Source organism: Daldinia loculata (assembly GCF_022478755.1).
Source record: "Daldinia loculata strain CBS 113971 unplaced genomic scaffold F4817scaffold_15, whole genome shotgun sequence".
Taxonomy (NCBI): Eukaryota; Fungi; Ascomycota; class Sordariomycetes; order Xylariales; family Hypoxylaceae; genus Daldinia; species Daldinia loculata.
The window spans coordinates 135,940-161,507 of NW_026054869.1; the positions used below are offsets into that span (position 1 = coordinate 135,940).

Consider the following 25,568-nt stretch of genomic DNA (forward strand, 5'->3'; position numbering starts at 1 on the left):
AAGTCCTAGTTACCCATGGGAGGAGACGGTGGTGTTGAGCACAGGATATAGGCGAAGGATCGTTGTTGGGAATTAACAAGAAAAAGGATATGGAATAACTACCAGAAGGCCCATTTCTCTCCAACCTTGATATCCGCTACGAGGCAAAGTACCTAAGTAGGGGAGCACGCCTAACAAAGTGTATACTAGCGGATATTTCTCCAAGTTTTCTCTATGATCATCGTTGATTATTATTCCGGACCACTCATCCGTTAACCCCCGGCAGAGGTTGCTAGATGTTTAACTTAATACATGACGCTTTTACCATAGAGTTGGCCTACCACGTTAACGCCCACCTCGGTATACGATTTACCTCCTCTTGTGCAGACGAATAAACTGCCCCATGAAGACTTCGATCCATCTGTCTGGTTTCTGCATTTCTTTTACTTTCACTCTGCCTCGACCTGTTCGGTCTGCTGTACCATGTCATACCCCTAGTATAAGGGACCCAGTGCTAGGTATCTATGACGACGAATAGGGCACACCCAGAAACGGTACTCCGGGGGGCTATATAAGAAGTCTTCTCCATTCCTGCCGGTGGGACTAAAGATTCTTAGTATGGCCGTGTTAGCAATGTTGGTTCTAAGAAGTCTTGAGAAATTGGAGGCTTCACGCAAGGCTGGACAATCCATAGGGGCAATAGATTGACTATTCGGACTTTGCCCGAGATAACGCGTCGGGCAGAGCCATCCTTCGTGGTTGTAGCCCCCACGTACCGGGTCCTCGGCGCCAGGTTCAACTACTACGCAAGCTTCTGCGGATCGACCGGTTACTATGCAGTCCCAACAGGTATAGATGAGGGTATACGACCAGCACATTGTCTCGTTTGTTCGGCTCTCGTTGGCCTAGTCCAAAGATGATGGTTATTACAGTTGAAGGGAGCAAAATGGATGGCTGCTTGGTCGAGGAGTTGGTTTATAAATTGCCGATTATTGATGCTTAGGGCTGTGCCACTATGTGACTTTGCAGGTCGGCTAAGGTGAATTGTCATGGTATGACTTGGGACTGCCAAGGGTACAATATTAATATACTTATGATTCAAGTAACGGTCCCATCTTACGGTCTAGTAACTACATTAATAGGCACTATTCAGATATCATGTCCAAAAGAGATGAGGAAGGTGTTGTCTCTTTCCTCACCTCACAATGAATATATGATAGCCAATGTAAGTTGTAGCCTTGACTCTCCCATATTGCCTGTACCGTAACTATTTACTTGCCTACTACGAGTTAGATTTGGTCATTACAAAAAGCAAACCAGATAGTGCCATATCCCTGGATAGTGACATCGGCAATGATGCCAGCTAATAGAACTGGTGACACAGGATTACCTCTGTAGCGCTGTGTCTACGTCAAGACACGGCTTGGGGAAGATAAATAATCCAATGGGTTTATAATACCCAGACAATAGGTGATTCATATTATGTATGTATATGACAGCTTGAAATTAACTATCTGGTAGTTCATATGATAATGAATTCGATACCGTCTTCTGGATTATATTGCTTACCTTTGATACTCGCCATATATCTCACCAGTAAAGTTCCATATACGTTGGAAAATCAATATTGTATATCTTTCATGAATGAATTTTTATTAGCCGTTCATTACTGACAGCTTCTGACTAGCTAGATCAACCCATCCTCTCTCAGACGAAGAGGAGTCGCTCTATATGAGAACCCCTTTTATTGTGTCATGGTCATACATCCACCATCTCCCTCCTCATAACTCCTCCACGCCCCTGGGTAATCATATGGCCCAAAGCGCCATCACATATCGTTCCGTGCCACTCATTCCACAAGTACATAATTACATATGTAGTCAGTCACAAGCCCCGTAATCACATCAATTGGTTTCATTCGTATCTGCCTTAGTGCCTATATATTTAAGACACTTACATCCCATCACATCGTAACATTTACTGCCTCTTCTTCTCCGAGGTAGCCGCAGGTTTGCTATACAGCCAGAGAGCGCAGAAGCCCAGCCATCCAGTAACAGTGACACCGATACCCGCGATCCAGGGCCAGGCGCCGCTGATGACGTAACTGCGGGGCCACTCATCGTGAGCAAAGTGCCGGACCGAGACCGTGTTCTTCTCCTCGACGTTGCTATAGAACGGGCGCTTGTAGTTGACCATGAAGTTGAAGATGCCGTGCTGGTCCGGCAGCTTGAATGATACTGAATATGTTGTGCTGTCCTCGGATGAGATAGTGGGGTTTAGCTGGAGACGGTGGAAGGGGGACAGCATGCTGAATTCCAGCTGCAGGTCGTCGTTATCCGGGACGGTGAAGGGGGTGTATTTGTCCCAGGAGTACTCGGAGAGGGAGATAGAGTATGTCTTGTTAATGTTAGTAAGGGGAAGCCACCTTGGAGGTCTAGAAGGAAACGTACCACGTCGTTCTTAATACGGTAGATTTTAGGGTTGCTGGCGTTGCTCTGGCCAACCTCGTTCAGGTGGTGCTCAATCCAGTTCACTCTCAGGACGCCAATCTCCTTGAAGGTCCAGCCCGCTACTCGCTTAGCGAATTCGCGGTTAACAGTGCTGACCTCCTTCTCCTCGCCCACCTTCTTCACCTTAGCATCGAACCACTTGTCGCTCAACATCTCGGCGGAACCAATGACTGTGAACCGAGCCGAGTTGCGAGCTTGGAAGGTGCTCACAAGGGAGAGCTGGGAGCCGCTTGCGAAGAGCTCGTCGATGACTTCGGCTTGCTCTTTCGGATTGTAACTGTAAGATGTGGAGGGAGCGCGCAGGATCGGCGTAAGGAGGGCACCTGAGCCGAGGGTCTGGGCTGTGCCTCTTGGGAAGGCGATAACCCCTCCGTCTGCAGAGACTGGGCTGAAGAAATCCTTAATATCTGGACGAAGAGGTCCCGTGGGCGGAAGCAAGAGCACGTCGTGCTTCTCTGGGGCAGACAACACATCGTAGTTGAAATGGTCGACAACGAGACCCTGTCGATCGGAAGGTAGGTGAATATCTAATTCGAGAAGTAGAGAGACGATGGATGTCGGGGCTGGTTGAGAAGCTGAGAGAGCTAGGAGGATGTTGCCATTTGCATTGATGAAATCGAGGAGGATCTTAGGTGTTAAGTTTGGGCCGAGTCCTTTCGCTCTGTCAGTCATATTACTTAAAACTCCATAGCGTGGTTGCTATGCGACAAGTATACCTTTTGACTTGGTTGGGAGGAATAGAACATGGTCGTAAGACCTCTCGCCCAGGTGGAATAAGCTTAGACCTTCGCTCTTGGGAGTTTCGTAGTTGATCTGAAATCCTCGACCTGTTATAATATTGTGTTAGTATGAACGATGCGATGAAGTATTCGTTTTAGGTATTAGCTTTGCTCACCCTCTAAATCACCTAGGAACGTAGAGTAGCCCTCCTTCTCAGCAACATCCTCGAGGAGGACCAGCAACCTATTCCCGCTAGAGCTGATCGCATGGGCGAGGGCGACAAAGAAGAGGACGACGAAGGATATTAACGACTTCATCTCGGCGGTATCTCAGTGATCAATTGGCTTCAAGGAGAACAGGAGAGGAAGAAAAGGAGTGCGACAGCAGAAATATCGCCGCGCATGGGACCTATATCCGTTAAATGTCTGGTTTTACGTTTAGAAGTTTTGGATCGGACCAGCTGTCTCCAAATCTTTGTACTTCGCTGCTGCCGGGATTTTTGGAGGTCTGGTATACGTAGCCCGTACCTGCCAAGCTCCAAACATAGTGTACCTACCTAAACATGGGTGCACGATTACGTCGTCCTATGTCGTCCTATCAGTGCACTCCATAGCACCGGCAGAGCACACTCCGATTTTCCGAGTCACGTCTTTATTAAATCTAGTAGGTACCGATGTATATGTACATATGTACCTCATAGGTAAGCGTCTAAGGTAATGTTCTTATTGCTCTTGCCCAGGTTCGCGTTATTGGCAATTCCCAAAATCCTAACAATCAACTTCACTTCGTGACTAAATTTCTATTCTAAAAATAATATGTAGAAGTGTAGATACGTTTTCTTAAAATGGAGGCCGGCCCCTCCCGCAAACGCTTACGGCGGAGTACACGAAGTTGCTATCAATGTACGCATAACCGCCTTTGAATTATATCTGACCCTCATAATAATAAGTTGACATATCATACCAGGTAGAAAGCGTAAAGTAAAGTGTCAGCTCATTGATGAGAAGGTTGACAAATGTGCCGAATGCGTCAAGAGCGGGACGCAGTGTACTATTCAACCGCCTGAGGCAGAGTTGAGCAGCGAAGGCTCTCCTATTTACGTTGATAAGGAGGGACAAGAAGCAAGACTAGAACGCATCGAATCTCTCTTGAAAAGTTTGGTCGAGGCGCAAGAACAATCTCGGCCAGCTGAATCTTCATTCGAATGCGAATCTATAGTTCCAGCCTCTCTTTGGAACGATTTTGTAAGTTCTATCTGGCACTTTCAGTTGAAAGACCAAATCCTTAGACAATATTAGTTGCTTCAATCAACGACCGACGGAACTTTCCCTCTCGTCAACGACAATAGCCATCCTATCCATCAGTCAGAAAACACGTCAGATGAGAAACAGCTACTTGTAGCCCTTCTACCATCTGCACAGGATGCAGTTACTATAGCTACAAACAGTACTGCTTGGCTGTGGGGAGCAGAAACGCCCCTCGGGAGTGTGCTCAGACCAAACGATACACTTCAGCTCTTAGACATAGCTGCTATTTCGAGCGGTAGCGCTATGCATGTTGCTAAAATATTGCTCTTATTCGCACTATATATGCAACAACTCCCGTCACGTTTCGACGTGCAGTTCTTAGGATCCGAAAATATCGAAAAGACTATTGGATTGATTACAGACCGGGTCAAGCTATTCGTCGTATCTCACGAAGACGAAGCTTCTTCGTTGGACGGTATAGAATGTCTCACTCTACTAAGCTCAATTTATCTTAACGATGGCGCAATTCGAAAAGCGTGGATGATCTTTAGAAGAGTTCTCGATATTGCCAGATTAAAGGGGTTTCAAAATAGCTTCTCCCTTTCTGCTCGCAGCTCATCTTGTAGCGATATAGCCCTTCGACGGCGCCTATGGCTCTCGACCGTCTGCGGCGATTGCTACTGCAGTCTTCTCCTCGGGCTTGAGCCTGGACTTGGTATTGCACCCTTTGGTCCTGACGACGATACCTGGGTAGATCCGCTTGCTGATGAAGACGCTAATGTCCAACGCCGTATTTGCCTAATTGTGTCGCGTATTGCGCAGAGGAATGCCGTTGGTCTTGGTGGAGACCGTAGTATCCTTCGGGAAATAGACGAGGCACTGAACAGATTACAAGACTCGATGCCTGCTTCTTGGTGGAGAGCCCCGTCGTTCCGTCAAGATCGATCTCTTGACTCAGCCAAGGAGCCAAACCGCCTTATATGTCAGCTGTGGTTTTATCAAGCGCGAATATTTGCGCACTTACCCATCGCGTTTGGAAAAGCTATAAATGACTCACTGGATAGCCTCGAAAGCTGTATAGAGGCATCTAGGTTTACAATTCATCGATACCTTGGATTGCAGCACGTCAAAGATCAATTGTCTCGTTGTAGAACCGTCGAGCAGTCTGCCTTTTTTGCCGCCGTGGTTCTTCTCCTCGCTAAAGTACAGCTCCAATATCTTGAAAAGCGTTCGACAACTTCTAGATACGATTCAGATCGGGCTCTGATTGAGCAAGTCATTGGCTCTTTCGAAGTCTCTGGAGAAACGAGAAGTAGAGAGTACGTAGCAAGGCAAAGCTACGAGATCCTCTCCACCATGCTAGATATCATTACTAGCTCAGAGAATACCTTCTTCATGACGAGTCACTCCGGTCCCAACACTCCCTCGACACTTGGATCGTCTTTCGATCCTAACATCGTTGGGAATACTGAGGATACTTCCAATGCGACTAAGTCTGGAATGGAAGATATAATTGCGTCTTCGATCCAACCAGCGCTTGACGTAGAAAGCCCAGCTTCGCACCTAATGAAACTATTATTTACAAAGTCTGACATGGCAAAACCCCCTCAACAATCACCACATGTAGCGCTTACCGTTGGTGGTTTAATAGATCCGACTATCCTTCAATGAGACACTTCATAGAAATTACAGCATTGACAGTCATTTTTCCATAGAGCAGGTAAACTTACTCTTTGTTTATGGCGCCATCATAAAGGTATAAGACTAAAGATACAACAAGCATACAGGCCTTTAAATGCCATCTACATCTATTAATGTGTGGTGTTATTTTTCCGCAATTCCAAAACTTCTAATAACTCCCTCCCTTTTCTCGCTATACGCATATTTTCAATGCTGGAGTCTTCCCCCTGACCATCGATAGCAAGATACGTCATAAATGCAGCCAACACTTCAACTCGGACACTCAAATTCTCGCCTAACACCGCAGCTATCACGCCAGGAACCATCATTCCTTTAGTTACAACTGCGCCTGGCCTAACCATGAAAGTTTTCCATATGGTAGTGTGGTTCTCTGCGAATGCGAGGGTTTTAGTCTCGAGCCGGCCCTAAAAAAGTCAGACATGGAAAAGGCTTGATAGGTTGGACTATGCATACTTTCATTTTGCGCGCTTCTTCCAGGAAGCATAATTGCTCTTCTTGGTTCTGACGGACGAATTTACCGCTTAGATGGACGTATTTAAAAGGGGGTCTATCGGGTTTCGTTTCCAGCATTCGTCCCATGCTTTCTACGAAGGCCAGGGGATACTCCAAGTCAGGGAGTATGTTCCCAGTATTGGTTCCCATGTTCCTGTATGAATCGTATAAGTAAATAACTCCTGCGTTCTCACTCTTTACGCCAAACTTACCAAAGCATACCTACAGCATCCGAGTGCGCCTGTAATATGTCTTCTGGCCATTTCGAGAAGTCTTTGATTATAACAGATTCAAGCTTTGGATGGCTTGATACGTCGGCAGGTAGATCCCGACGTACGAATGCGATCACGCTTGAGATGTCTGGGTGAGCGAGGCAGTGAAGGAGGACTTCACCTCCAATGGACCCGCTCGCGCCGACAATGAGGATCTTCATAATAGCGAAATGGCTAAAGTTGATAATGGAGAGTAGGGAAACTAGAAGGTGGAAGTATGTGTCTGAATAGTGAGACTTGGAGATTTACGAATACATATTGCGAGGATATATATGATGATAGCTGTCGCCCGAGTCGCCCGAGTCGGCCGAGAAGGATGAGACCATCGTCATTTACCAACACTGGAGCTAGCGAAACTTGAAAATGAACTAGAATGACTTGCTATGGTTTTATAATAGAAAACAACAATAGGCTGCTCTCGATTCGTCTTATTACGACATTCAGTAGGTTATGTTGGCTGTACATCGAATCGAGTTGGACACTACATGTACTTAAACATCTTATTTACGAAGTATAGGTATACGGCTTTAGATCGTTAGGGATTTATATGACGATAACACTAATTTATGATACAAAAGTTGAAGTTAAAATGAATTAAGAGATTTATATTTTAGAAATATTTAATAATGGCAATAAATACTGAGATTTATGATGCTACCTGTGTAGACAGTCTTATACTTGAATGTACGAAGTACGTCTGTACATGTATCTGACTTAAAGAGGTACTTAAATACTTACATATGCACAGACCACCCGTATCATCCCGCAGGTCCAATTGCATCGGAGCTCACAACCTCACGTACCTAAGGTAACCTTCAAAACCAGCATCGCCGGCCACTCTCAAGATCCTCCGTCCCTCTTCACCCGAAACTAGAGGTCAATTGAACCACCACCCACACCACGTACGTTCACCTGCCCACCTACCCACCAAATACCTCCCACTCCCAATTCCCAACTCCACTGCCGATATAATATACCCTTCAAACCCTCTCCCTCGCTAACACTAGTTACCACTAGACCAAAAGAACCATGTCGGCCTCAACACCAGCCTTCTTCGCCAGCCCCCTCCGGTACTGCCGCTGGGCCGCCCGCGAGCGCCCCGCATACTTCTGGTCCGTCGTCATCGGCGCCACCGGCCCCCTAATGCTAGCCACCGTCCCGCCCGCCATGAGGCGCCTGGGTTACGAGCGCACCCCGCCGATTCCGTTGACGTATCCTGGTACGTACTACCTGCCACTCACTCGAATACCTTAGGTACCTACCTATGAGAACAGAGATGGAGAAGGGTAGAAGGGGAAGGGGGGGGGGGGGGGGGGTATAGATATCGAAGAAGAAAAAAATGCTAACGAACACTTCGTAGTTCCTACCGGCCCGCGAAAGACGTTAACCGGCTACGACGACTGAGCGCTATACGTATCAAGTATCTCTGGAACATACCTAGGAATAGGGCATAGGAGCAGGACCGTGGATCGATAGGCGGATCTACATGTATATATCAAAATTAAAACCACTCCAAGCGCCTCAAGTCGTCAGACCTCGGAGCAAAGTATGAAGACGGGGCTAGGCGGAATACCCTCAAGGGGAACGTATCAAATGCTACCGCATGCAAGAAGAGTGTCCCTTCAAGCCTCACTAGGATCAATCAAGTCAAAAACTATCATCCAGTTCAATTCATTTCATTTTCGCACCACCAGCGCCATGTAGTCATCTATTCGTTAACTCATTGGTTATCTGTGTCTAACACCCGTCTGATCTAAGCGAGCTATCCATATCATCTATCCTGGAGTCCGGGCTAACTAACAGAACGACCCTCCGCGCGCCGTATATCAAGAGTGCTAAAATCTCAAGCAAACGCCCGTCTATGCACCAATGCTTTGCGACCGCATCTTCCAGCGCACCACGGATGACCGTTTTCTTTGGGTCAGACTCTATCTTTCCCTTTGGATGAGATTCCATTCGTACTAGGTCATGTGTCAGCTCTGATTGTGTTTCTATGCGGGATATATATCGACTTACAACTCGTCCATCGTCGTCTCCAGTATACACCAGCTGCGGCATCGGGGTGATGCAAGTGATCGCCGCCTCCGTATTTGTCCCCGTCTCGCTGCGCGTATCTATGTGGTCCAGCCGTCTTACCAACTCCAACCCCCACTTGCCACCCTTGATGATCCGTTTCCAGATATTTACCCTGCCTCTCCTGTGTCCCGTAAAGATGAGGTAATTCTCTAGCCACTCGTTCCCTGACCCTTCGTAGAAGGAGCAAGAGTATACGTAGTCATCGGGCTCGGAACATACGTTCTGGTCGAGTATCAAGTCGCCATTGATCGTGTATAATGTCACGTTCGGACCTGAGCATAGCATTATTTCTCCAGATACGTCGTTGATGCGAGCACACTCGACAGCTCGAGCGCTCGACAGCTTTCGCACAAACTCGAGACGATTCATATCCCAGAGGAATGCGTGTCCGTCTCCGGAAACCGTGACCAGCGTGCTAAAAGCCTTTGATACCGCAATCGTCGTGACCGGAGTCTTGTGCCCGAATAGTGAAGAACGATGCATGAGCTCCACGGGCTTACCTGTGGTGGTCTGCATAGTGAACACAGACACGACGCAATCCTCACCGGCAGTGATCAACGTCTTCGAATCGGCGACGACGATGCATGATATTTGGCCTGTGTGCAAGTTTTCGCTGACGCCCGCACTCTTCCGATTCTCAGTGTGATAGAAACGCACACTATTATCCGCAAATCCCCACTCGAGGTATTTGTCAAAGAAAGGGGGAAGATTGAGGCGGAAGGGGGACGAGCATAGGAGCCGATCTAGTTTGGGCGAATATACTAGGGAGGCAACCCGCTCGCGACTTTCGAGAAGCGGGTGAGGTATCCTGGCAAGAGAATGGCTGGCCGTATCCAGTCTCTTCACTGGAAATGAGACGTTCTCCCGCGGCGGATGGGGCTTGGTGAAGACTTGATGTGGTGTTTGTCCGAAATTGTGGATGATACTTGTTGTAGCATGTCGTTCGTTTGAGTCCGTAATGTTATCAAGATCTTTGGCACCGTAATACGAAAGATAATGGAACACGTTCAAGTTTTCTACAGCTGCTTCGCCACGTTGCTTATGACCGAATACCAGGTCGATCCACAGATGAAGGTTTTGGCTCACGTAAGGACTCTCTAATGCCTCACGATGTTTCGCAACGAATATCTTCGGATCACCTTTGGCCCATGGAGGTAACTCAACGTGGTTGACTCGGCCACCAGAACCTTGACGGTCGCCAAAGTTATATCCATTCACGTTCGTTAAAAAGTCTGGGAGGTAGAAGAACTCTGGTATTAGCTCTCGGACGTCGGATCCGTTATCCTGCGATGCGGATTTCCACGACCCTTCGATCGAGAAGAAAAGTCGATCTGCGTGGTCAAACGAGCCACCTTGAAGAAGGATGAAGGATTGCACAAACGGAGGCAAACGAATTAAATACGATGCAACAATCATGGCGGACGAGTAGTGCGTGCCGTAGTGAAAAGGCGTCTCGCCAATCTCAGCCAGGCTGGTGTATCTGGTCTGATAGTCAAGCTGACGTCGTGCGGTCTGCGCACCCATAGGCTTCGACAGATCTCGGAACGTGGCGGGATTGTTCAAGTCTAATTCTTCGCTCGTGTAGTCTGCTAGGACCCAGGGGAAAACCGGATATTGGGTTAAGTCATTAAATGTCCGGCCTGCCATTGTATTCACGAGCATTAGGTAATGGAAGTTAGATATTTCGCCTCGTTGCCATCGTCGCATAAGAGGATTCCAGGGGGAAGAGTTGAAGATGCTGCCGAATTTTGATCCAAACGATTGAGGGGACTCTTCGAAGACTTTGAGCGACTCTAGACGCCAGGCATCCTCTGGGTTGGGCAATGAGTTCGCTCCTGCGGTGTGCGGAGTTTTGTTAGCGAGCTTAGAAAATATCTCGTCTCTCATGGCCGGATTCATCGCAGTCAAAAGATAACTACGGCCGTCGGTAAAGAAGACTTCAATGGCCACATCTCGGAACAAGAACCGGCGCTTCGATATACTTATAACATCGTGCCACTTCCAACTGCGGGAGTCTTGAGAGGCGCGGCTTATGGCCTGACGGTTTTCGTTAGACTTCGCACCAGTTATAATCTGAGAGAAAGGGTCACGCTCTTCTACGGGTGCTTCCCAAACGTTTACTATCTCTCCATCCGCACACTGGAAGAAACTGTCCATCAAATAAAGGGCGTTCTTTCCAACTAAAAGAATACCCTCAAATGCTTCAAGACCAATGACACGGGAGACATTGTAAACTTGTTGAACCGTGTCGCCCTGTTGCAGACGTCTCATCACTCTCCTATTCTTGTCTTCGAACCCGTCATCAGCATCGTTAGGATCGTTCGGGTCGTCAATCATCTCGAAGTCATCCTCGGGGATAGCTGTCTGCCCAGGTTTTGCTCCAGCCTGAGTACCAGCCGGGGCGTCATCAGCGTCATCTTCAGCGACCTCATCCTGGCTGCTTATCTGCCCTTGGGGTATGGATGGAGGTGCAGGCTTTCTTGACACAGGAGTCGCGGCAGGAGGATCAACCGACTCTCCTTTGGAAGTGGAAGTTGCCGGTTGATCTATCGTTTTACGTTTGGGTTGGTACTGGTCGTGGTCGGTAGAAAGGTCTGGTAGAAGCCGGAGGCGCATACGATTCCGGCCTTCTGTCCTATCAAGTTTCCACTTAATAGGCTTAGGATCGTATAATACAGCTCCTGGTCGGTTAAGGTCCTTTTGCATACGGGAAAACGAGGACGAAAAGAAAATGACATCATCCTGTTGGTCCTGCATAAGACGTTGATGCTTGAAATGCTCAGACGCGTAGATAGACTTCATCCAGGCGGAATTGGCCATGTCATGGCGTAGTAGGATATTTTCCCGTTCGACCATCTCCGAATGCCATCGTTTCAGAGTCTCTTTCCGTTTTGTCAATCGTGATTTAGCTGTCTCTGCCGTGCGCTGGTTTTCCGTATTGACGAATTCTTCCCAGGCCCGCGAGAGACCCCCCAGAAATAACGCATCGAGTGAAGGCCGATGTTCATCAACCCAGTCGATGAATGCGTCCGTATCAAGTTCGGTAAGTTTCTGGAAATCTGCTGCAAGCTGGGACTGGTCTGAGGCGGATGTCATGGATAATCGAAACAGCGACGTGCATTCGTTGGGTTTCTGTACAAGCATGATGCGCCAGAGATTGACAGCAGCAAGTCGTACGGCTCGCCTCGTATCCACTAACTTAGTATAGAGCTGATACCAGAAGAACTTCATATAGTCATCATCGGGCGATAAAGACTCCAATACAACCATTTGCCAGTAAAGTATCTTTTCCATTGAAAAATTTGCCTCCATCTCGGTGGTTTGTGGATCGTCCATTTCCGAGAGTCTAAGTAAGACTAGTTTAAGAAACGAGCCTCGAATAGTCGTCACTGCTTGACTGCATAGTCTTACGGTTTTCATTTTTGCGACGTCTGGCTTCTGGAGATATTCCAATAAGAGTCCCGCGAAGTTCAACATCGATTCGGTACCGTTCATAAACCACCCTTCGAATATTGCTTCAACCATGTGAAGACTGAACCTAGCCATGTTGGTGAGCACTTTCGGTTCGCTTAAAGCTTTCCAATTAAGCTTAATCGCTGTTGATATATGAACGATTGTGCTTTTCAATACGTAGGACTCGAAGTACGCTTGGTGCTCTTGGAATCCAGGGGGTACCTTAAGGAATAAGCCGAATCCCGGAAATTCCTTTCGTACTAATAGTTGGTCTACGAAGACGTTGATAACAAGCTCGAGGAGGCCCTCGACTAAGCCATGGCCGATGTTTTGATCGGCAACTTTCTTCTTCGGGGACATGACATGAACGAGGCGAGCTGGACTGGATTGGGTGGACTTCTGGGATGTGAGAAGTATGAAAGATGAGGCCTTCCGTAATTGACTTCCCCGATGAGTATGAGTTATTCTACTAGCAGGTAGCGACGTATCGGTCGCGCTAGACGTTCTAATTACGGGTGCAGCACTTGTTGTCCCACCGATCGGACGAATGATGACATCGCCGCCCTCGAAAGTGAGTGTTGAGTCTCTGGAGTTAAGTTCTGTCTCGGGATTTACCGGATCCGTGCTTACGATAGCCGGGTAGAGGGCAGACAGGAGCAGCCTCACGTAGTCCGAGGATAGTGCAAAATCTCGGAAATCTGCCGATCGAGTATGTAGGTCTGCCATGAACCGAATGACAGTCTGGAGTACCGCAGCGTTCCCGGCGTTACGTTCGGCTCGCGGTTCAATTGTTTCTTAAAGGGCACTTAGTTTACATCTACAGCAATGGAAAGACACTCACCTCGTGATTCCAGCTCCTTTTGAAGTGACATCGATCGTGCTCGTAGTCTTGTCCCCAAACTTTCATGCTTAGTTACGGCCATGTTTAAATCAGGTGGAGGCGAAGCTGGATCCTCCTGGGCTTTAAGAATATCTTTCAGTGCATGCTGGATCATGGCCGTGATGATTGACAACGCATCTGGATTGGCGATTTTGCATTTCCCAAACGTTTCTAATAAACTGAAAAAATCGAAATTCTTCTCGAAGTCTATTTCTGCGACGTCGTATCCAAAGAGGATGCTGAAGCAAATGGGCCAGAGAGTTGCAATATCCCACCACCGCTTAAGACGGTGAGCCATAATGCAGAAGCCCCCAGTCTTCCCCGAAAACTTGTTAATATAGGCCGTCCCATGGGTGACTAAAAGCCTAGCAAGTATCTTGCAGCCGTACGTTACGATTTCCGGGTCGTTTTCTGTGAGAAGATACAAAAGCCACTGGACCATCATCAGCTTGGAATTTTTTCGCAGTGGCCGTGCGTCAAGTACCTTGTTTGTCACTGTCTTAGCGAACTTCCGAATAATTGCTAAGTTCCCCTTTTCGCATAGCAATTGGCTATACATATCTAGGAGACGTATGCCGACCTCTCTCTTCGTGAGCAACCGTACGTCATTCCCGCCCGCTCCGTTTACATGGACCAGTGGTCGTAATGGAATATTATGAGAGGGTCGACGATTTGCTGTTTTTGGAGTACGCGGAAGAGATCTCGACGTGGGATGAAAAGCATAAGTAATGAATAGAGCGAGTGATTGATGGACCTCAGTGTTATAGTTGCATTTGACGAGGCTTTTGATAGCGCTTATGAAATAGGGGAGTACAGCCTCCAGCAGAGGCTCCGATTTAATGGCATCGAGGAGCCTTTTCACAATTCCTAAAGCACGATAATGTTAGTGTAAATTGGGGCGCTTACTTAGATCCCAAGTAACTCACGCATTCGAAGTAGCCTGCGGTTGTTGTATTGATGATACTTGCTCATCACGGCGAAACTCACGAACTGTTTATAATACAGCTCTTGAACGAGAGGTCCGCATTTTCTCCAACCATCAAAATCGACTAGGAGAATGCGATAGGCTAAGGGATTTATGATCACCGATTCAAGAGGATCTCGGTGTTTATAACCGACAAATTCCAGCACAAGGCTGAGGATCTGGACGCATAATTTGTCCTTTTCGATATTCGAAATCGCAAGCTTCTCAGTCAGCCCCTCGCTTCCAGGTCCGCTAAAACCGAGCTTGGCTTTTAATAGTATTCCTAAGATCGCATATCCCCCGTCCTTCTCCATAGCTTCGCTATTTCGCCAACTCGAATTGATACACAAGAAGACCATCTCAATAGCACGTACGAGCGTTTCGGCTGAAGAAGCCCGCTCGATTAACTTTAACGCAAGTGGCGTGAAGCCCGCCAGTTGCCAGAGGGCATCGTCAAAGAACTGGGGAGTTGCAACAATGGGATTTCCAGTTAATACTGCTACGCCATTCGAGCGAAGAAGCGCATCGTTAATCGAAGGCAACGCCGTGTTAATAGCTATACCCGTGCCATTTTTAAGTACCATTTGTACTAGAGTATGGGCAGGTCCGCGAGACAAAGAACGATATAGCTGTGACTCGCCAAAGTGTTCCTTTTCCCGAAAGATCGAAGAGGGCAGTACGCTGAGAACAATTTTATGCTCTGGGACCACATGGCTAGCTTTATCCCTAATAACTTTCATGATATCAGAGTCATCTTTCCCTGTACTAACAAGATCATTACGGAGGCCCAGGGCAGCGGATGCCGTGTAAGTTTGGAATCCGCCAAGGCAGTCCTGGAAGTTCCCCTGGTAATGAACTCCTAGCCGACTGGGAACCGATAGAAAATCATCACTCAATACGTCATCGAAAAGATGGGCTGTACCAAGAGACCATCTTGAATGTATTAATCCTGTACCCAGGTGAGAAGAAAGCTCACGCGGGGTCCCTAAAAATGCCTGGACTGGCATGACCTTGTTACTCGAAGAAGTAAACGATGCAAAACTCTCCGTGCTGCCGTTCGATAACGGCGGCTGAGCAGGATAAGAGGCTCGTATCTGCTCGACAAATTCACCATTCACATATAAGGAAGCCTTGCTAGGTGTCATTGTTTTAGGTCGTCGGTGGGCCACCACGATATGATACCATCTCCCTTGCTTGAACGTGAAGGTTCTAAACCTGACACTCGGCCGCTGTGAAGTAACTGAAGTTTGTAAAATGAAGTTATGGGTATCTTTTTCGAGATATGCGAGAACAAAACAGGTCTGGGTTGAGTCAAATGCTCCAAAAAGTGTGGTATGTGATTTCGGATCAAACTGATCGATCCGCACCCACGCAGCAAATGTATATCCAGCAGAAGACTGAGGGGGGAATGGACGCCCTAAACTTGGCAGTTCAATGGAAGAGTGCCCATTTTGGGACAAGTCGAATTGTATGTATGGAGGGCCACCATATTTATGCATTACCTCTAAGCAGAAATCTGATGAGTCTAGAGAGGGATTGAGTAGAAGTTCCTGTGCATCCACCAGCCGGTTCACACCGAAAGGCATCAGAGATCGACAAATAGATAGAACTGTCTCACGCTCGATATTGTTAAGAGGAGAATTTCCGTCGAAAGCAAATTTTAAGAATCGAGACAAAACGCCTGTCTCGTGAACTAGGCACAAGTTGATGTTGGAAACGTCTAAAATCGAGGATAAGACCTTAAGTACCAGCAAGGATGCTGTGTTTTCTGGGACTTGCTTATCGCGTGGTAGAGATTCCCAGAAGTCCACGATAGTACGAATGACCTCGGGGTTTTGTAGAGTTGACTTGGGGCCAACAGTCTTTTGGATCGCCGCCTCAATCGATGCCATATGGTCACCTAAGCGAGCAACATCGTGAACCTCGCTCCTTGTGCCATCTTCTCCAGTACCGAGCTCATCCGGCGCCACCAGCACCCAGGGCGCAGCATCATCTAACGTGGCAGAGCAACATAGTTGATCCAGCGCCGCATCATTTACAGCCAAGGAAAAGAGCTTCCCAAATAACTGGCAGCTTGTCCACAGATCTGAATCGCTACCTCCAAGGCCAATGCTCGCTATAATTTGCTCCAAAGCATCCCAGCCGCCACCCTCGACCCGCGTACGGAAATACCGTCGGTTACCAGGATGCGCACGGAAGGCGGCAGCGAGAGCACTAAATACAACATCGAGGAGCTTAAAGAAGCTTCTCTTCTCATCATCATCTCGTTTTTGGAGGTTATAGAAGCCGGAGAAGGACCGCAGTACGTCGAGTAGGTGGTGAAAGCCACGAAGATGTCTAAAGTCGTCTTGGATGGAGCTTGGTGGGGCAGTTGCGGATAGATATTGTTGAATTTGTCGTATCTGGGCTATTAAGGGCTCGAATTTCGGGTAGCCGTTGTTTAAAGAAGCGGATATGATAGAGGATACGGCATCGAGGAGAGACTGGAGGACTTCGGAAGCTTTGGATGTAGCTAGCGGTGTCGATGCGGAGGTGGACGATCGATAACGACCCGGGCGTGTGGACATGATAACGGTAACAGAACGACTAAAGTTTGGTGAGGGATGATGATTATTTGTTTCTTCATATTATAGAAACTGAACCTGCTACTGCTAGTACCCTATTGGGGTCTAGGCTGCCGTTTACGCCAGAGAGCATCGAAGAATTGGAGGGGAAGTTCTCGCGACGAGGTTTTGAATACGCAATGCGGCAGGTTTGACTTTGTGTAAGAATTTAGGTCTACTTGATCAGTTGTCGGCGTTGAGTAAAGGATCTGGGGTCGCTTTGATAAACCCCAAAGATCCGCGCCAGTGTGTTGAAGTTAATTTGTTCTATGAATTCAAAGCTCTACAGCTAAGTTCAACTGTAGTTAGAAGTCGCTAGGCTGTCAGACGTCTACTATGTACCTCATTCAGAAAGCAGGGAGCCTTAGAGGTACATGTAGCTTAGATACAAGGTACGTGAGGCAGTATGTGTGTCAATATGTGTGGCGCTCGTACAATTGAATGCTTGGCTGAATGCTTGGCATTAAACAGCTTGAATGCTGACATAATCATTTAGGTACAAAGGTACAAAGATACCTGCTAGTATTGAATGGGCACTGACGAAATAGGGGTAATGTCACGGTTTGAATTGAATGCACGAGTAGGGACAAATGAGGCAGCAAAGTTGAAAACACTTAAGCGTTAGTTTTTATATAAGTGACTATGATAAAAAGCTAAGATAGAGAAGTTACTTAGTAGGAGAGCCGATCCCCTAAGCGCTGAGCCTTGAAGTGGCACAATATCTACCTCCTCTCTGAATTGTAGGTTAATCATTGATATAAGCAACGATTTTTGTATTAATGTATTCTTACTTGAGTAGATCTAGAAGCCCAAAGAGCCAGTAATGAATTCCCAAGCTGCTTGGTAGTTTTTGTCTGCCGGCGTCATGATCCGCAATAGCCAGGCCGTATCCCGACCCCCTTCCCAAAAAGGCTCGCACCTCGATTCCGCTTTGAGCCATTCCCAATCGCTCGGGTACCATCCTGATTGGTGCCAGTCAATAATGGCGGCGACGCGAGGTGGAGATTCTCCATCCCTCGGAAAGATGAGTATGTTACTCTTATCTAGATCGCTATGCGTAAATACCACCGGTCTGTCATCCGTCAAGCCGGCCAACTCGGGAAAGTCACGCCGCGGATTCCAGTCCGGGTGCTGGCGGCAAGAGTAACGCGCAAAGAAATCATGAAATTGCGTTATGCCTTCGAACGGGCCGGCCTGCGGGTCACCTGCATCACTGAAGATAATGTCGCCTACTCCTTGACGTCCGATATGGCCTTAAGCTGTCAGTATCCTAGATTATTTACGATATATCCATGAGCTTACCGACATAGTATGGTTCCGTCTCCTGACGGAGACTGCGCCATGCCTCCACGGACGTATGGAGCTGATCGCAAATTATGTTTTGATCTTCTTGATTAAGTGATGGCCACACGTCTTCTAGTGTGTCGGCATTGACAAACTCCATATAGATGAATGTCTCGCCGTCATCATGGCACCACCCGTACAATTCCGGCGTAGGCACTGCATCTTTCATGTATTTGTTGAAATACCACAGGCACTGTGCTTCGGCTATTGTGATCTCCGAGCCATATTTGACGACAAGTCCCAGTTCTTCGAACAGGATCGGTGGAGGCCTTGGTGATCGTGCGCGAAAGCTATTGATTTCGATATCCTTTTCTCGAATCTCCTTCGGCGACGGAAGGTCATGCCCATTTTTCTTAAAAAATAAAGAATCGCGAAATACCATATTTTCTGCGCTGGGTAGTTCTGCCACGTGTATTGTCCTGGGCGCTGCAGTCATGTTTGAGGAGCTGAGTAGCAGGTATCCAGAATCAACCATTACCGCTCATCCCTCCCGTGTTTTGCAAGAGCGCATCAGCCTGATGTTAATCTTGACTACCAGTAGTATGGAATCATGCCTACGATGCTTTTTACACTTGTATGATGGAATGGATACCCGCTAACAGATGAAACTTATGTTGGTGAATACATAGTAACTGTGCTCATGGATACGCGCGCATCGACAATTCATGACTTGCCTAAAAGGCATTAGCCACATCACTTCGCCACAAACACTCACACTACCTACCTAACAAAGCAAGGGATCAATGGAGATACATCGACAAGGCTACGCGTAAAAACCAACAAAATTAGGTGCGATAGGTAGTTAGGTAAAATCTAATTAGTGCTATGTATGTTGGACGCTGTAATTTGGTGGCTGACCGTAGCGGCTAACATCATGATGTAAAGGCGTATCTAGCCAACACCACAGCAGTAGAATGGCAAAAGCTTCCATCGGCCAAGTTATAAAAGAGAAATAATAGCCACGGCGCTAAACAATCGTAAATCTATTTGAGTGACGAATCCCATGAAGCCGGTTCGGGTCTGTCATAAAACGGCCTTAGGACCGGGCTCATGGGAGCTTATATCCTGGCTAACACGAAGCCTCTTGGATGACAGTCCTCCCAGAGTATCTGATCTTGTTTTATTATTAGAATAAAACCAACATCTTCTTGAATCAACCAATCGAAATGGCAGCGTCTCGCTGTCATCGCCAGACATTCCCAACACCTTGTTTAGAGCGAAGGTCTGCCTTTTGGATTTCAAAGCATTGTAACCAACAACGATGGTACTATAGCTCGATGACGGATACTTAAGTAGCTCTTCGAATATCTCTTTAGGTGTTAAGGAACCAGTCTGATCTCATACTCAATTCATCTTATCAACGCCGCTTTTAAAATATATACATATTTATTTTCGCTTGTGTCATAAATCTTCCACCAATCCACCAAATTCGCCTTTCTTTCTCTTGCCATGGGTCTTTTCAGTAAGAAAGGAGGAGAGAAGGCAAATGCATCTGAGGGGTCTTCAGGGAAAGCGGTTATCCAGCAGACTCAATCTACGGTGCCGGCAGTAGTAGCACCGGGAGAACAGTATCGACCCGTCTTCCTCCTGTGTTATCCAAGCGCAACGTTCAAGTCACATTGGGCCCTCTTTGCTCCTCAGGTCCACGATAAAAAATGCAGAGCAGGGCGTAAGATTCATGTCACTGGGAATGTCCAACAGGGGTTCAAGCATGAAATCATACGAAACTACGACTTAACCCAAACGCGTACTAAACCACTCACACCCCTCGAGATTGGTCTGGTTTCTACGCAACATTTGGTTGAAATTGCCGAGGACTTGCGCTTTGCTGAAGACACTGCGGCTCGAGATGCATTTGAGCAGCTGGTTCTGTCGATCCCGGCGCCTAGTCAGAGTCTTAATAGGGTTTCTGACGATCCAGTGAGTACTGATGCACATACCAAATTCAACTGACTTGAGCCCAATTTCTGATATTTTTAAGGCGACACGATCTGGCCCACCACGTAGAGTCACTCTATCAGATTGCCAATGGTGGATTATGCGTGTTGTTGAGAAGCTGGTAGAGCAGGGTTATATATTGCCCCCAGCTCGTGGTCTCAACAAGGGCAAAAGCCCGCTTGAAATATTAGCGAGCGCTCCAAGACATTAAGTTATGAGCTGGTATTGTAATCGATCCCAGCATTGTATGTATATGTAGTTATTAGGAGTAATCATGGTCGTGTATGTGTATGTTCAGTTTTATCAGTGTCGTGGCAGATTGTCCACCCTTAAGATCGGAGCCTCTCCCTCATGTCCTTCGTTTAGTGGCAGTAGAATTCCCATTTGGAATAAGTGCGAAGTAGCTTCTTTAATCCACCACTGGCAATCTTTAACTTCCGTCCTCTTAAGAGGGATTCCAGCAGTCCTACTAGCATCTCTGTTCACTTTATTGAGGCTAGGTCCCGGTGCTGGCACCTCCCTGCAAGCCGCGTCAAATGCATTGAAAACGATATTCTCTGCGTCTCTCTGATCCTCCTCTTCGCTTGAGGTAACAGTTCCGTCCTTGTTTGCTAGACTCAAATGTGTCTCCGACACCAACCCGAGAGGGAAGGCATTAGGGTTCCTGTCGTCTTCGCAAACATTATAGTTGCGGATATATTCATACTGAAACCCGTTGAGACGGTCGCCTGTTACATGAATGCGGTCACCAATGTTTGATTGCTGATTGTCAGTGTCGACATAAGGTAGCCAGAATGACCAATGCGCAGCGAATAAACGAGAAGGGTATACTAAAACGTAAATAGTTCGGGGCATGGCGTTTGTATCGTAGCAGACGCTATATAATAGTAGGTGATTGAGATGAGTTTAAGAGGATAATGATCATTGAAGTTATGAGAGAAACGGCAGTACCAGCCACTTGTAATTTTGATTGGTTGAAATATGGTAACTGCATGCCAGCCCCTTGAAAGAGCTATACCATTACATAATCTTCGAGTAACTGACAGATCCTAGAATCAGTTGAAATGATGACATTTCGAATAAAAGAGTGTCATGTTAACGTGCAGCCATCTTATTGTATTTCCAGTTCTTGATTTACTTACACGGTTATGATAAAGGCATACTTCTAAGCTCTAATCTCTCGCCTGAGATATTGATGAAGCTGCTATGACTGAGATAAGCCTTTTTCTTATTGTCATATTTAAACCATACTTAAGATATATATCTATACCAATGTAAGCCTAATAGATAGTTTGGTGAATACCTATTTATACTATGATTTCTAGCTTAGAGTAAACTCTAACTAGTATCTTTAAACTCTAAGTCATTACACTTTGGAAGCATCAATAGACTTTTGCTACTTCAAACTCATTGGCGTTGGGCTTTGCTAATAGATATCTGCACGTACCTAGGTCACGGCTAGCAGATACATGTGCACTGTGCTATGCCATCATACTGAATTTGTCTAGTAAATTTGCATTGATAATCATGGTGTCCCGATAGATAATACGGTGGGTGCGATAACAAGCGGTATCCGAGTCATTCGAGTCAAGTGAGCGTAGATGATGGAGGGAACGGATAGTTAGTATGCATGTAACTTGGGTCATTTTCGCGAGTCGGTAGGGGAGAATGTTCCCCGGATGGGTAACACTAGGTGGATAAGGTTTCACATGTAAGAAGCTCGGGATACCTTCTACATAATGTGGCATATCCTAATTTCTAATAATGCGGTCTGCACTTCAATAAATCCAACTTCAGCATGATGTGTAGTCTTAATGCTCCAGTCCCTAGAAAGGGGAAAAGGTTGTTGAGTAGAGCAGGAGAGCACGTGTCGCTTCGCCAAGAATCTGTTTTGAGTCAAGTACACCGCAGCTGATCCAGGGTGGCAGGCTGGTAAATTGAAGCTGCAGGGCTGGTGGGTTGAGTGGTCAGTAAGAGCCAGTAGAGCTCGGACGCTGAAAACAGATTCCAAGCCAATCAAGCTTGTACCTTACTACCCCTAGCTCGATTGTGTCATACCATCGTTATCTGAGGTGAATCTTACGAGTCAAGTCCCCAAGCTATGTACATGTAACAGATGCAACTAACTAACTGTTACAAACAAAGTGCGTTCCAGGAGTCCGTCGTAAAATCGATTGGATGATATAGCTAAAGAAGAAGATAAATTGATCGCTTTTGCCTGGTATCGCCGTCCTCGTGAGCCTTTGCACCTGTGGCAAATCTGTAGCACTTTCAGGGTCCAAAAGCTGCATAAAGGTAGGGAATCCACGTATGCATGCTGATACCTACATGTATCCTACCTAGCTCGGTCGATAAGATACATAGGGGAGAGAGCATTGAAGATGGTCATTCCTTATCACTGACCAATTGCCACGGGAACTCAACAGATTCAATTTGCCTATACCTGTTTAGGTACTCATCGGCAACCGCGTGAGCCGGAACCGATTGGGAATGGATCCTCTCCATTGCTGAATTGTATGTACATATGTACCTATGTACGTAGGTACTTCTTAATTCCGATTCCGGCAGTTACCTATTTTCTCTATGGCTAGGTACCAGGGACTCGAAGTGTTCCCAATGAGAGTGTTTGATAGAAATCACTTGCATCTTGAGCAAGTCGGAATTCAGCATCGAAGCAGGGGAAACACAAACTCTCGGTAGATGACGATTGAAGGATTGCTAGTATCCTCTAAGGTACGATGTACCCAAGACTCGGGGATTTCCACCAACAAGGGGGCCTAAACTGATTTAGGGTTAGTGTTAAGGTCAGCCTGCGCCGCTAGCCCCAGTGCGAGCTAGCATTTCCGCTCTTATCTGGTTGGCCCGGCGGCTGTGTGCGTCACCTGCACCACTCCAGGCTGGGGAAAGCAGCCATAGTGTAGGTTGGTACACGGTCGCAAGGTCGGTACCTTGTCACCGTAAGCTCGTGCTTTGGCTTGTGGCAGCCACCTTTATCTTTCCCGCTTTCGCTCGTCAAGAGCTTTCTTCTTCTCTTCCTTCTTTTCCTCCATCTCCTAATCATCTCATCTTCCTATCATCAACACAAAGTCGTCTTATCTTTGTGTGAATACTACACCTACCGAGCACCATTGGCTTGGCCTCTCGGATTTCTCCTGGTATTTCTTTTACCCTTCAAGTCGCAGGCAGACTTATCATTCACTGGTGCATTGTTATCGGTCCGCAAATATCCATCATCCATCATCCATCAATAAATCAATCAATATGAGGGGCTTCATCGCTCTCTCTCTTGCCTGCGCTGCAGCTGCAGCGCCCTCGTTCAGCTACGAGACTATCCACGATGGAGCAGCTCCCATCCTGTCTTCCGCTACCTCCGAAGAGGTTCCCAACTCATACATCATCAAGTTCAAGAGTCACGTTTCCGATTCATCGGCCGCTGATCACCACTCGTGGGTTCAGAAGATCCACAGTGACAAAGAGGATGAGCGATTAGAGCTCCGCAAGCGTGGTCAAATCCCGCTAGTCGGTGATGTCGTTGATAGCTTCAAGGGTTTGAAGCACACCTTGAAGATTGGCTCCGAGTTCCTTGGATACTCTGGCCACTTTGATGACTCAACTATCGAAGAGGTCCGAAGGCATCCCGATGTAAGTATCAATCTAGCATTCCAATGTATGAGTCATTCCGAGTAGTTGTGCTAACTTAGGAATCATAGGTCGAATTTATCGAGAAAGACTCGGTCGTCTATGCTCTCGTGGACGACGAGCCGGTCCTAGAGAAGAACGCGCCATGGGGTTTGGCACGAATCTCGCACCGTAAACAACTTTCCTTCGGTACATACAACAAGTACCTCTATGCTGCTGATGGCGGTGAGGGTGTGGACGTCTATGTTATTGACACCGGTATCAACACTGAGCACGTTGACTTTGAAGGTCGTGCCTCTTGGGGCAAGACTATTCCTAGCGGTGATGAAGATGTTGATGGCAACGGTCACGGTACCCACTGCTCCGGCACTGTCGCTGGTAAGAAGTATGGTGTTGCTAAGAAGGCCAATGTGTACGCCGTCAAGGTCCTCCGATCTAACGGATCTGGTACTATGTCTGATGTCATGAAGGGCGTTGAGTGGGCTGCTGAAGCACACTTAGAGCAAGTTGCTAAGGCTAAGAAGGGCTCTCGCAAGGGCTTCAAGGGATCCACCGCCAACATGTCTCTGGGTGGAGGTAAATCTCCATCCTTGGACCAGGCTGTAAATGCTGCTGTTTCCGCTGGTCTCCACTTCGCCGTCGCTGCAGGCAATGACAACGCCGACGCTTGCAAGTACTCCCCTGCTGCTGCTGATAAGGCCGTTACTGTCGGTGCCAGCGCTCTCGATGACAGCCGTGCGTACTTCTCCAACTGGGGCAAGTGTGTCGACATCTTCGGACCTGGTCTCAGCATTCAGTCGACTTGGATTGGTAGCAAGACTGCTATCAACACTATCTCTGGCACGTCCATGGCTTCTCCTCACATTGCTGGTCTCCTTGCCTACTTCCTCTCTCTGCAGCCTGCCAAGGACTCCGAGTACGGCCTCGCCGACATTACTCCTGAGAAGTTGAAGTCCAACATTGTCACCATCGCCACTAAGGATGTTCTCTCCGATATCCCCAGTGACACTCCTAACCTACTCGCCTGGAACGGTGGTGGCTACTCCAACTACAGCGATATCGTCAAGCAGGGTGGCTACACTGCCGAGACCCCCGCTGACAAGGCCATCAGCATTGAGGATCTCGAGAAGGCTATCGAGCACGACTTCAACGTTGTTTCCGGCACCGTTGTCAAGGGTGTCTCCTCTTTCTCCGGTAAGGCCGAGGAACTTTCTCACAAGATCCATCAGGTCGTTGAGGAGGAGCTTAAGGAGTTTTTCCAGGAGCTCCGTGTATAAAGTAATGTAGCATCGTTGTCCTTAGCTAGTAGAGCTTGCACGTGCTGAATATTGGGCATCGGCAAGTATGGCATAGATCATTGAGGAGTAGTGTTTTTTTGGGCATTCGGTCAAATCGGCCTATTTATATTTGTACACGCAGAAATGGTCTCGGTAGTATGGGTTTACGTCTTATTAGGCTTGTCTCGTTATGGCCGGAATAGCAAATTTGTCATTGCCATTCGCAATTTGACTAGCATATGTTTTCGTAGTTAATGTGATGAAGTAATCCAGGTTTCCTCGACATTCGTAGAATATCTATCTCATATCTGGTAGGTACCTAAGGTATGCGTCCAAAATGGTCCCTTACAGCTTTGTACTTATTTAATATTCGGCTGTCTTGTCTAGATGCATGTGAGCTACATACCTATGTACCTACCTACCTAGGTATATTGGTAGCAATCTACTCGTGATACAGGCCAACAGGTACCTAC

General features: G+C 47.2%; 9 protein-coding genes across 9 annotated transcripts; 4 read left to right on the plus strand and 5 right to left on the minus strand.

Annotated features, from left to right (window-relative positions):
- Positions 1–1,590: 1,590 nt before the first annotated feature.
- On the minus strand, positions 1,591–3,741 carry F4817DRAFT_332877 (Dolichyl-diphosphooligosaccharide-protein glycosyltransferase 48kDa subunit). Its single transcript, XM_049302703.1, has 4 exons — positions 3,385–3,741; positions 3,206–3,316; positions 2,430–3,142; positions 1,591–2,376 (listed from the first exon to the last, which is right to left on the minus strand). The coding sequence occupies exons 1-4, from the start codon at positions 3,524–3,526 to the stop codon at positions 1,957–1,959; spliced, it is 1,386 nt and encodes a 461-aa protein (XP_049160503.1). The 5' UTR covers positions 3,527–3,741; the 3' UTR covers positions 1,591–1,956.
- A 174-nt stretch (positions 3,742–3,915) lies between these two features.
- F4817DRAFT_54189 (uncharacterized protein) lies at positions 3,916–6,336 on the plus strand. Its single transcript, XM_049307615.1, has 3 exons — positions 3,916–4,111; positions 4,176–4,453; positions 4,508–6,336. The coding sequence occupies exons 1-3, from the start codon at positions 4,054–4,056 to the stop codon at positions 6,125–6,127; spliced, it is 1,956 nt and encodes a 651-aa protein (XP_049160504.1). The 5' UTR covers positions 3,916–4,053; the 3' UTR covers positions 6,128–6,336.
- Positions 6,198–7,479, minus strand: F4817DRAFT_54179 (uncharacterized protein). Its single transcript, XM_049307614.1, has 3 exons — positions 6,862–7,479; positions 6,611–6,803; positions 6,198–6,561 (listed from the first exon to the last, which is right to left on the minus strand). The coding sequence occupies exons 1-3, from the start codon at positions 7,080–7,082 to the stop codon at positions 6,268–6,270; spliced, it is 708 nt and encodes a 235-aa protein (XP_049160505.1). The 5' UTR covers positions 7,083–7,479; the 3' UTR covers positions 6,198–6,267.
- Positions 7,480–7,711: 232 nt separating this feature from the next.
- Positions 7,712–8,609, plus strand: F4817DRAFT_332882 (NADH-ubiquinone oxidoreductase 9.5 kDa subunit). The gene is made up of 3 exons (XM_049302704.1): positions 7,712–7,823; positions 7,939–8,140; positions 8,282–8,609. The coding sequence occupies exons 2-3, from the start codon at positions 7,951–7,953 to the stop codon at positions 8,323–8,325; spliced, it is 234 nt and encodes a 77-aa protein (XP_049160506.1). The 5' UTR covers positions 7,712–7,823; positions 7,939–7,950; the 3' UTR covers positions 8,326–8,609.
- Positions 8,610–17,256, minus strand: F4817DRAFT_332885 (beach-domain-containing protein). The gene is made up of 4 exons (XM_049302705.1): positions 14,257–17,256; positions 13,292–14,197; positions 8,938–13,244; positions 8,610–8,882 (listed from the first exon to the last, which is right to left on the minus strand). The coding sequence occupies exons 1-4, from the start codon at positions 16,859–16,861 to the stop codon at positions 8,850–8,852; spliced, it is 7,851 nt and encodes a 2,616-aa protein (XP_049160507.1). The 5' UTR covers positions 16,862–17,256; the 3' UTR covers positions 8,610–8,849.
- Positions 17,257–17,501: 245 nt separating this feature from the next.
- Positions 17,502–18,884, minus strand: F4817DRAFT_332886 (uncharacterized protein). The gene is made up of 2 exons (XM_049302706.1): positions 18,201–18,884; positions 17,502–18,151 (listed from the first exon to the last, which is right to left on the minus strand). The coding sequence occupies exons 1-2, from the start codon at positions 18,714–18,716 to the stop codon at positions 17,699–17,701; spliced, it is 969 nt and encodes a 322-aa protein (XP_049160508.1). The 5' UTR covers positions 18,717–18,884; the 3' UTR covers positions 17,502–17,698.
- Positions 18,885–19,545: 661 nt separating this feature from the next.
- F4817DRAFT_54252 (uncharacterized protein) lies at positions 19,546–20,436 on the plus strand. The gene is made up of 2 exons (XM_049307617.1): positions 19,546–20,161; positions 20,223–20,436. The coding sequence occupies exons 1-2, from the start codon at positions 19,691–19,693 to the stop codon at positions 20,388–20,390; spliced, it is 639 nt and encodes a 212-aa protein (XP_049160509.1). The 5' UTR covers positions 19,546–19,690; the 3' UTR covers positions 20,391–20,436.
- F4817DRAFT_54242 (uncharacterized protein) lies at positions 20,339–21,347 on the minus strand. Its single transcript, XM_049307616.1, has one exon. It carries the CDS (start codon positions 21,032–21,034, stop codon positions 20,483–20,485), a length of 552 nt encoding a protein of 183 aa, XP_049160510.1. The 5' UTR covers positions 21,035–21,347; the 3' UTR covers positions 20,339–20,482.
- Positions 21,348–23,122: 1,775 nt separating this feature from the next.
- F4817DRAFT_332897 (serine protease 2) lies at positions 23,123–25,368 on the plus strand. The gene is made up of 2 exons (XM_049302707.1): positions 23,123–23,821; positions 23,890–25,368. Exons 1-2 carry the CDS (start codon positions 23,441–23,443, stop codon positions 25,093–25,095), a joined length of 1,587 nt encoding a protein of 528 aa, XP_049160511.1. The 5' UTR covers positions 23,123–23,440; the 3' UTR covers positions 25,096–25,368.
- Positions 25,369–25,568: the final 200 nt, after the last annotated feature.

Excerpts from the sequence above, each read along its gene's own strand:
- F4817DRAFT_54242 (XM_049307616.1), bottom strand. The coding sequence starts at position 21,034 with ATGCCCCGAACTATTTACGTTTTAGTATACCCTTCTCGTTTATTCGCT.
- F4817DRAFT_54189 (XM_049307615.1), top strand. The coding sequence starts at position 4,054 with ATGGAGGCCGGCCCCTCCCGCAAACGCTTACGGCGGAGTACACGAAGT. Across the intron at positions 4,112-4,175 it reads TACACGAAGTTGCTATCAAT|GTAGAAAGCGTAAAGTAAAG; the intron begins GTACGCATAACC and ends ATATCATACCAG. Across the intron at positions 4,454-4,507 it reads CCTCTCTTTGGAACGATTTT|TTGCTTCAATCAACGACCGA; the intron begins GTAAGTTCTATC and ends AGACAATATTAG.
- F4817DRAFT_332897 (XM_049302707.1), top strand. The coding sequence starts at position 23,441 with ATGAGGGGCTTCATCGCTCTCTCTCTTGCCTGCGCTGCAGCTGCAGCG. Across the intron at positions 23,822-23,889 it reads AGGTCCGAAGGCATCCCGAT|GTCGAATTTATCGAGAAAGA; the intron begins GTAAGTATCAAT and ends TAGGAATCATAG.
- F4817DRAFT_332877 (XM_049302703.1), bottom strand. The coding sequence starts at position 3,526 with ATGAAGTCGTTAATATCCTTCGTCGTCCTCTTCTTTGTCGCCCTCGCC. Across the intron at positions 3,317-3,384 it reads GTTCCTAGGTGATTTAGAGG|GTCGAGGATTTCAGATCAAC; the intron begins GTGAGCAAAGCT and ends ATATTATAACAG. Across the intron at positions 3,143-3,205 it reads CCTCCCAACCAAGTCAAAAG|GACTCGGCCCAAACTTAACA; the intron begins GTATACTTGTCG and ends ACAGAGCGAAAG.
- F4817DRAFT_332882 (XM_049302704.1), top strand. The coding sequence starts at position 7,951 with ATGTCGGCCTCAACACCAGCCTTCTTCGCCAGCCCCCTCCGGTACTGC. Across the intron at positions 8,141-8,281 it reads GATTCCGTTGACGTATCCTG|TTCCTACCGGCCCGCGAAAG; the intron begins GTACGTACTACC and ends AACACTTCGTAG.
- F4817DRAFT_54252 (XM_049307617.1), top strand. The coding sequence starts at position 19,691 with ATGGGTCTTTTCAGTAAGAAAGGAGGAGAGAAGGCAAATGCATCTGAG. Across the intron at positions 20,162-20,222 it reads ATAGGGTTTCTGACGATCCA|GCGACACGATCTGGCCCACC; the intron begins GTGAGTACTGAT and ends GATATTTTTAAG.
- F4817DRAFT_332886 (XM_049302706.1), bottom strand. The coding sequence starts at position 18,716 with ATGGTTGATTCTGGATACCTGCTACTCAGCTCCTCAAACATGACTGCA. Across the intron at positions 18,152-18,200 it reads AGACGGAACCATACTATGTC|GGCCATATCGGACGTCAAGG; the intron begins GGTAAGCTCATG and ends CTGACAGCTTAA.
- F4817DRAFT_54179 (XM_049307614.1), bottom strand. The coding sequence starts at position 7,082 with ATGAAGATCCTCATTGTCGGCGCGAGCGGGTCCATTGGAGGTGAAGTC. Across the intron at positions 6,804-6,861 it reads GATGCTGTAGGTATGCTTTG|GAACATGGGAACCAATACTG; the intron begins GTAAGTTTGGCG and ends CGATTCATACAG. Across the intron at positions 6,562-6,610 it reads AAGAAGCGCGCAAAATGAAA|GGCCGGCTCGAGACTAAAAC; the intron begins GTATGCATAGTC and ends TGACTTTTTTAG.
- F4817DRAFT_332885 (XM_049302705.1), bottom strand. The coding sequence starts at position 16,861 with ATGTCCACACGCCCGGGTCGTTATCGATCGTCCACCTCCGCATCGACA. Across the intron at positions 14,198-14,256 it reads CCGCAGGCTACTTCGAATGC|GAATTGTGAAAAGGCTCCTC; the intron begins GTGAGTTACTTG and ends ATCGTGCTTTAG. Across the intron at positions 8,883-8,937 it reads GAGACGACGATGGACGAGTT|TACGAATGGAATCTCATCCA; the intron begins GTAAGTCGATAT and ends CACATGACCTAG.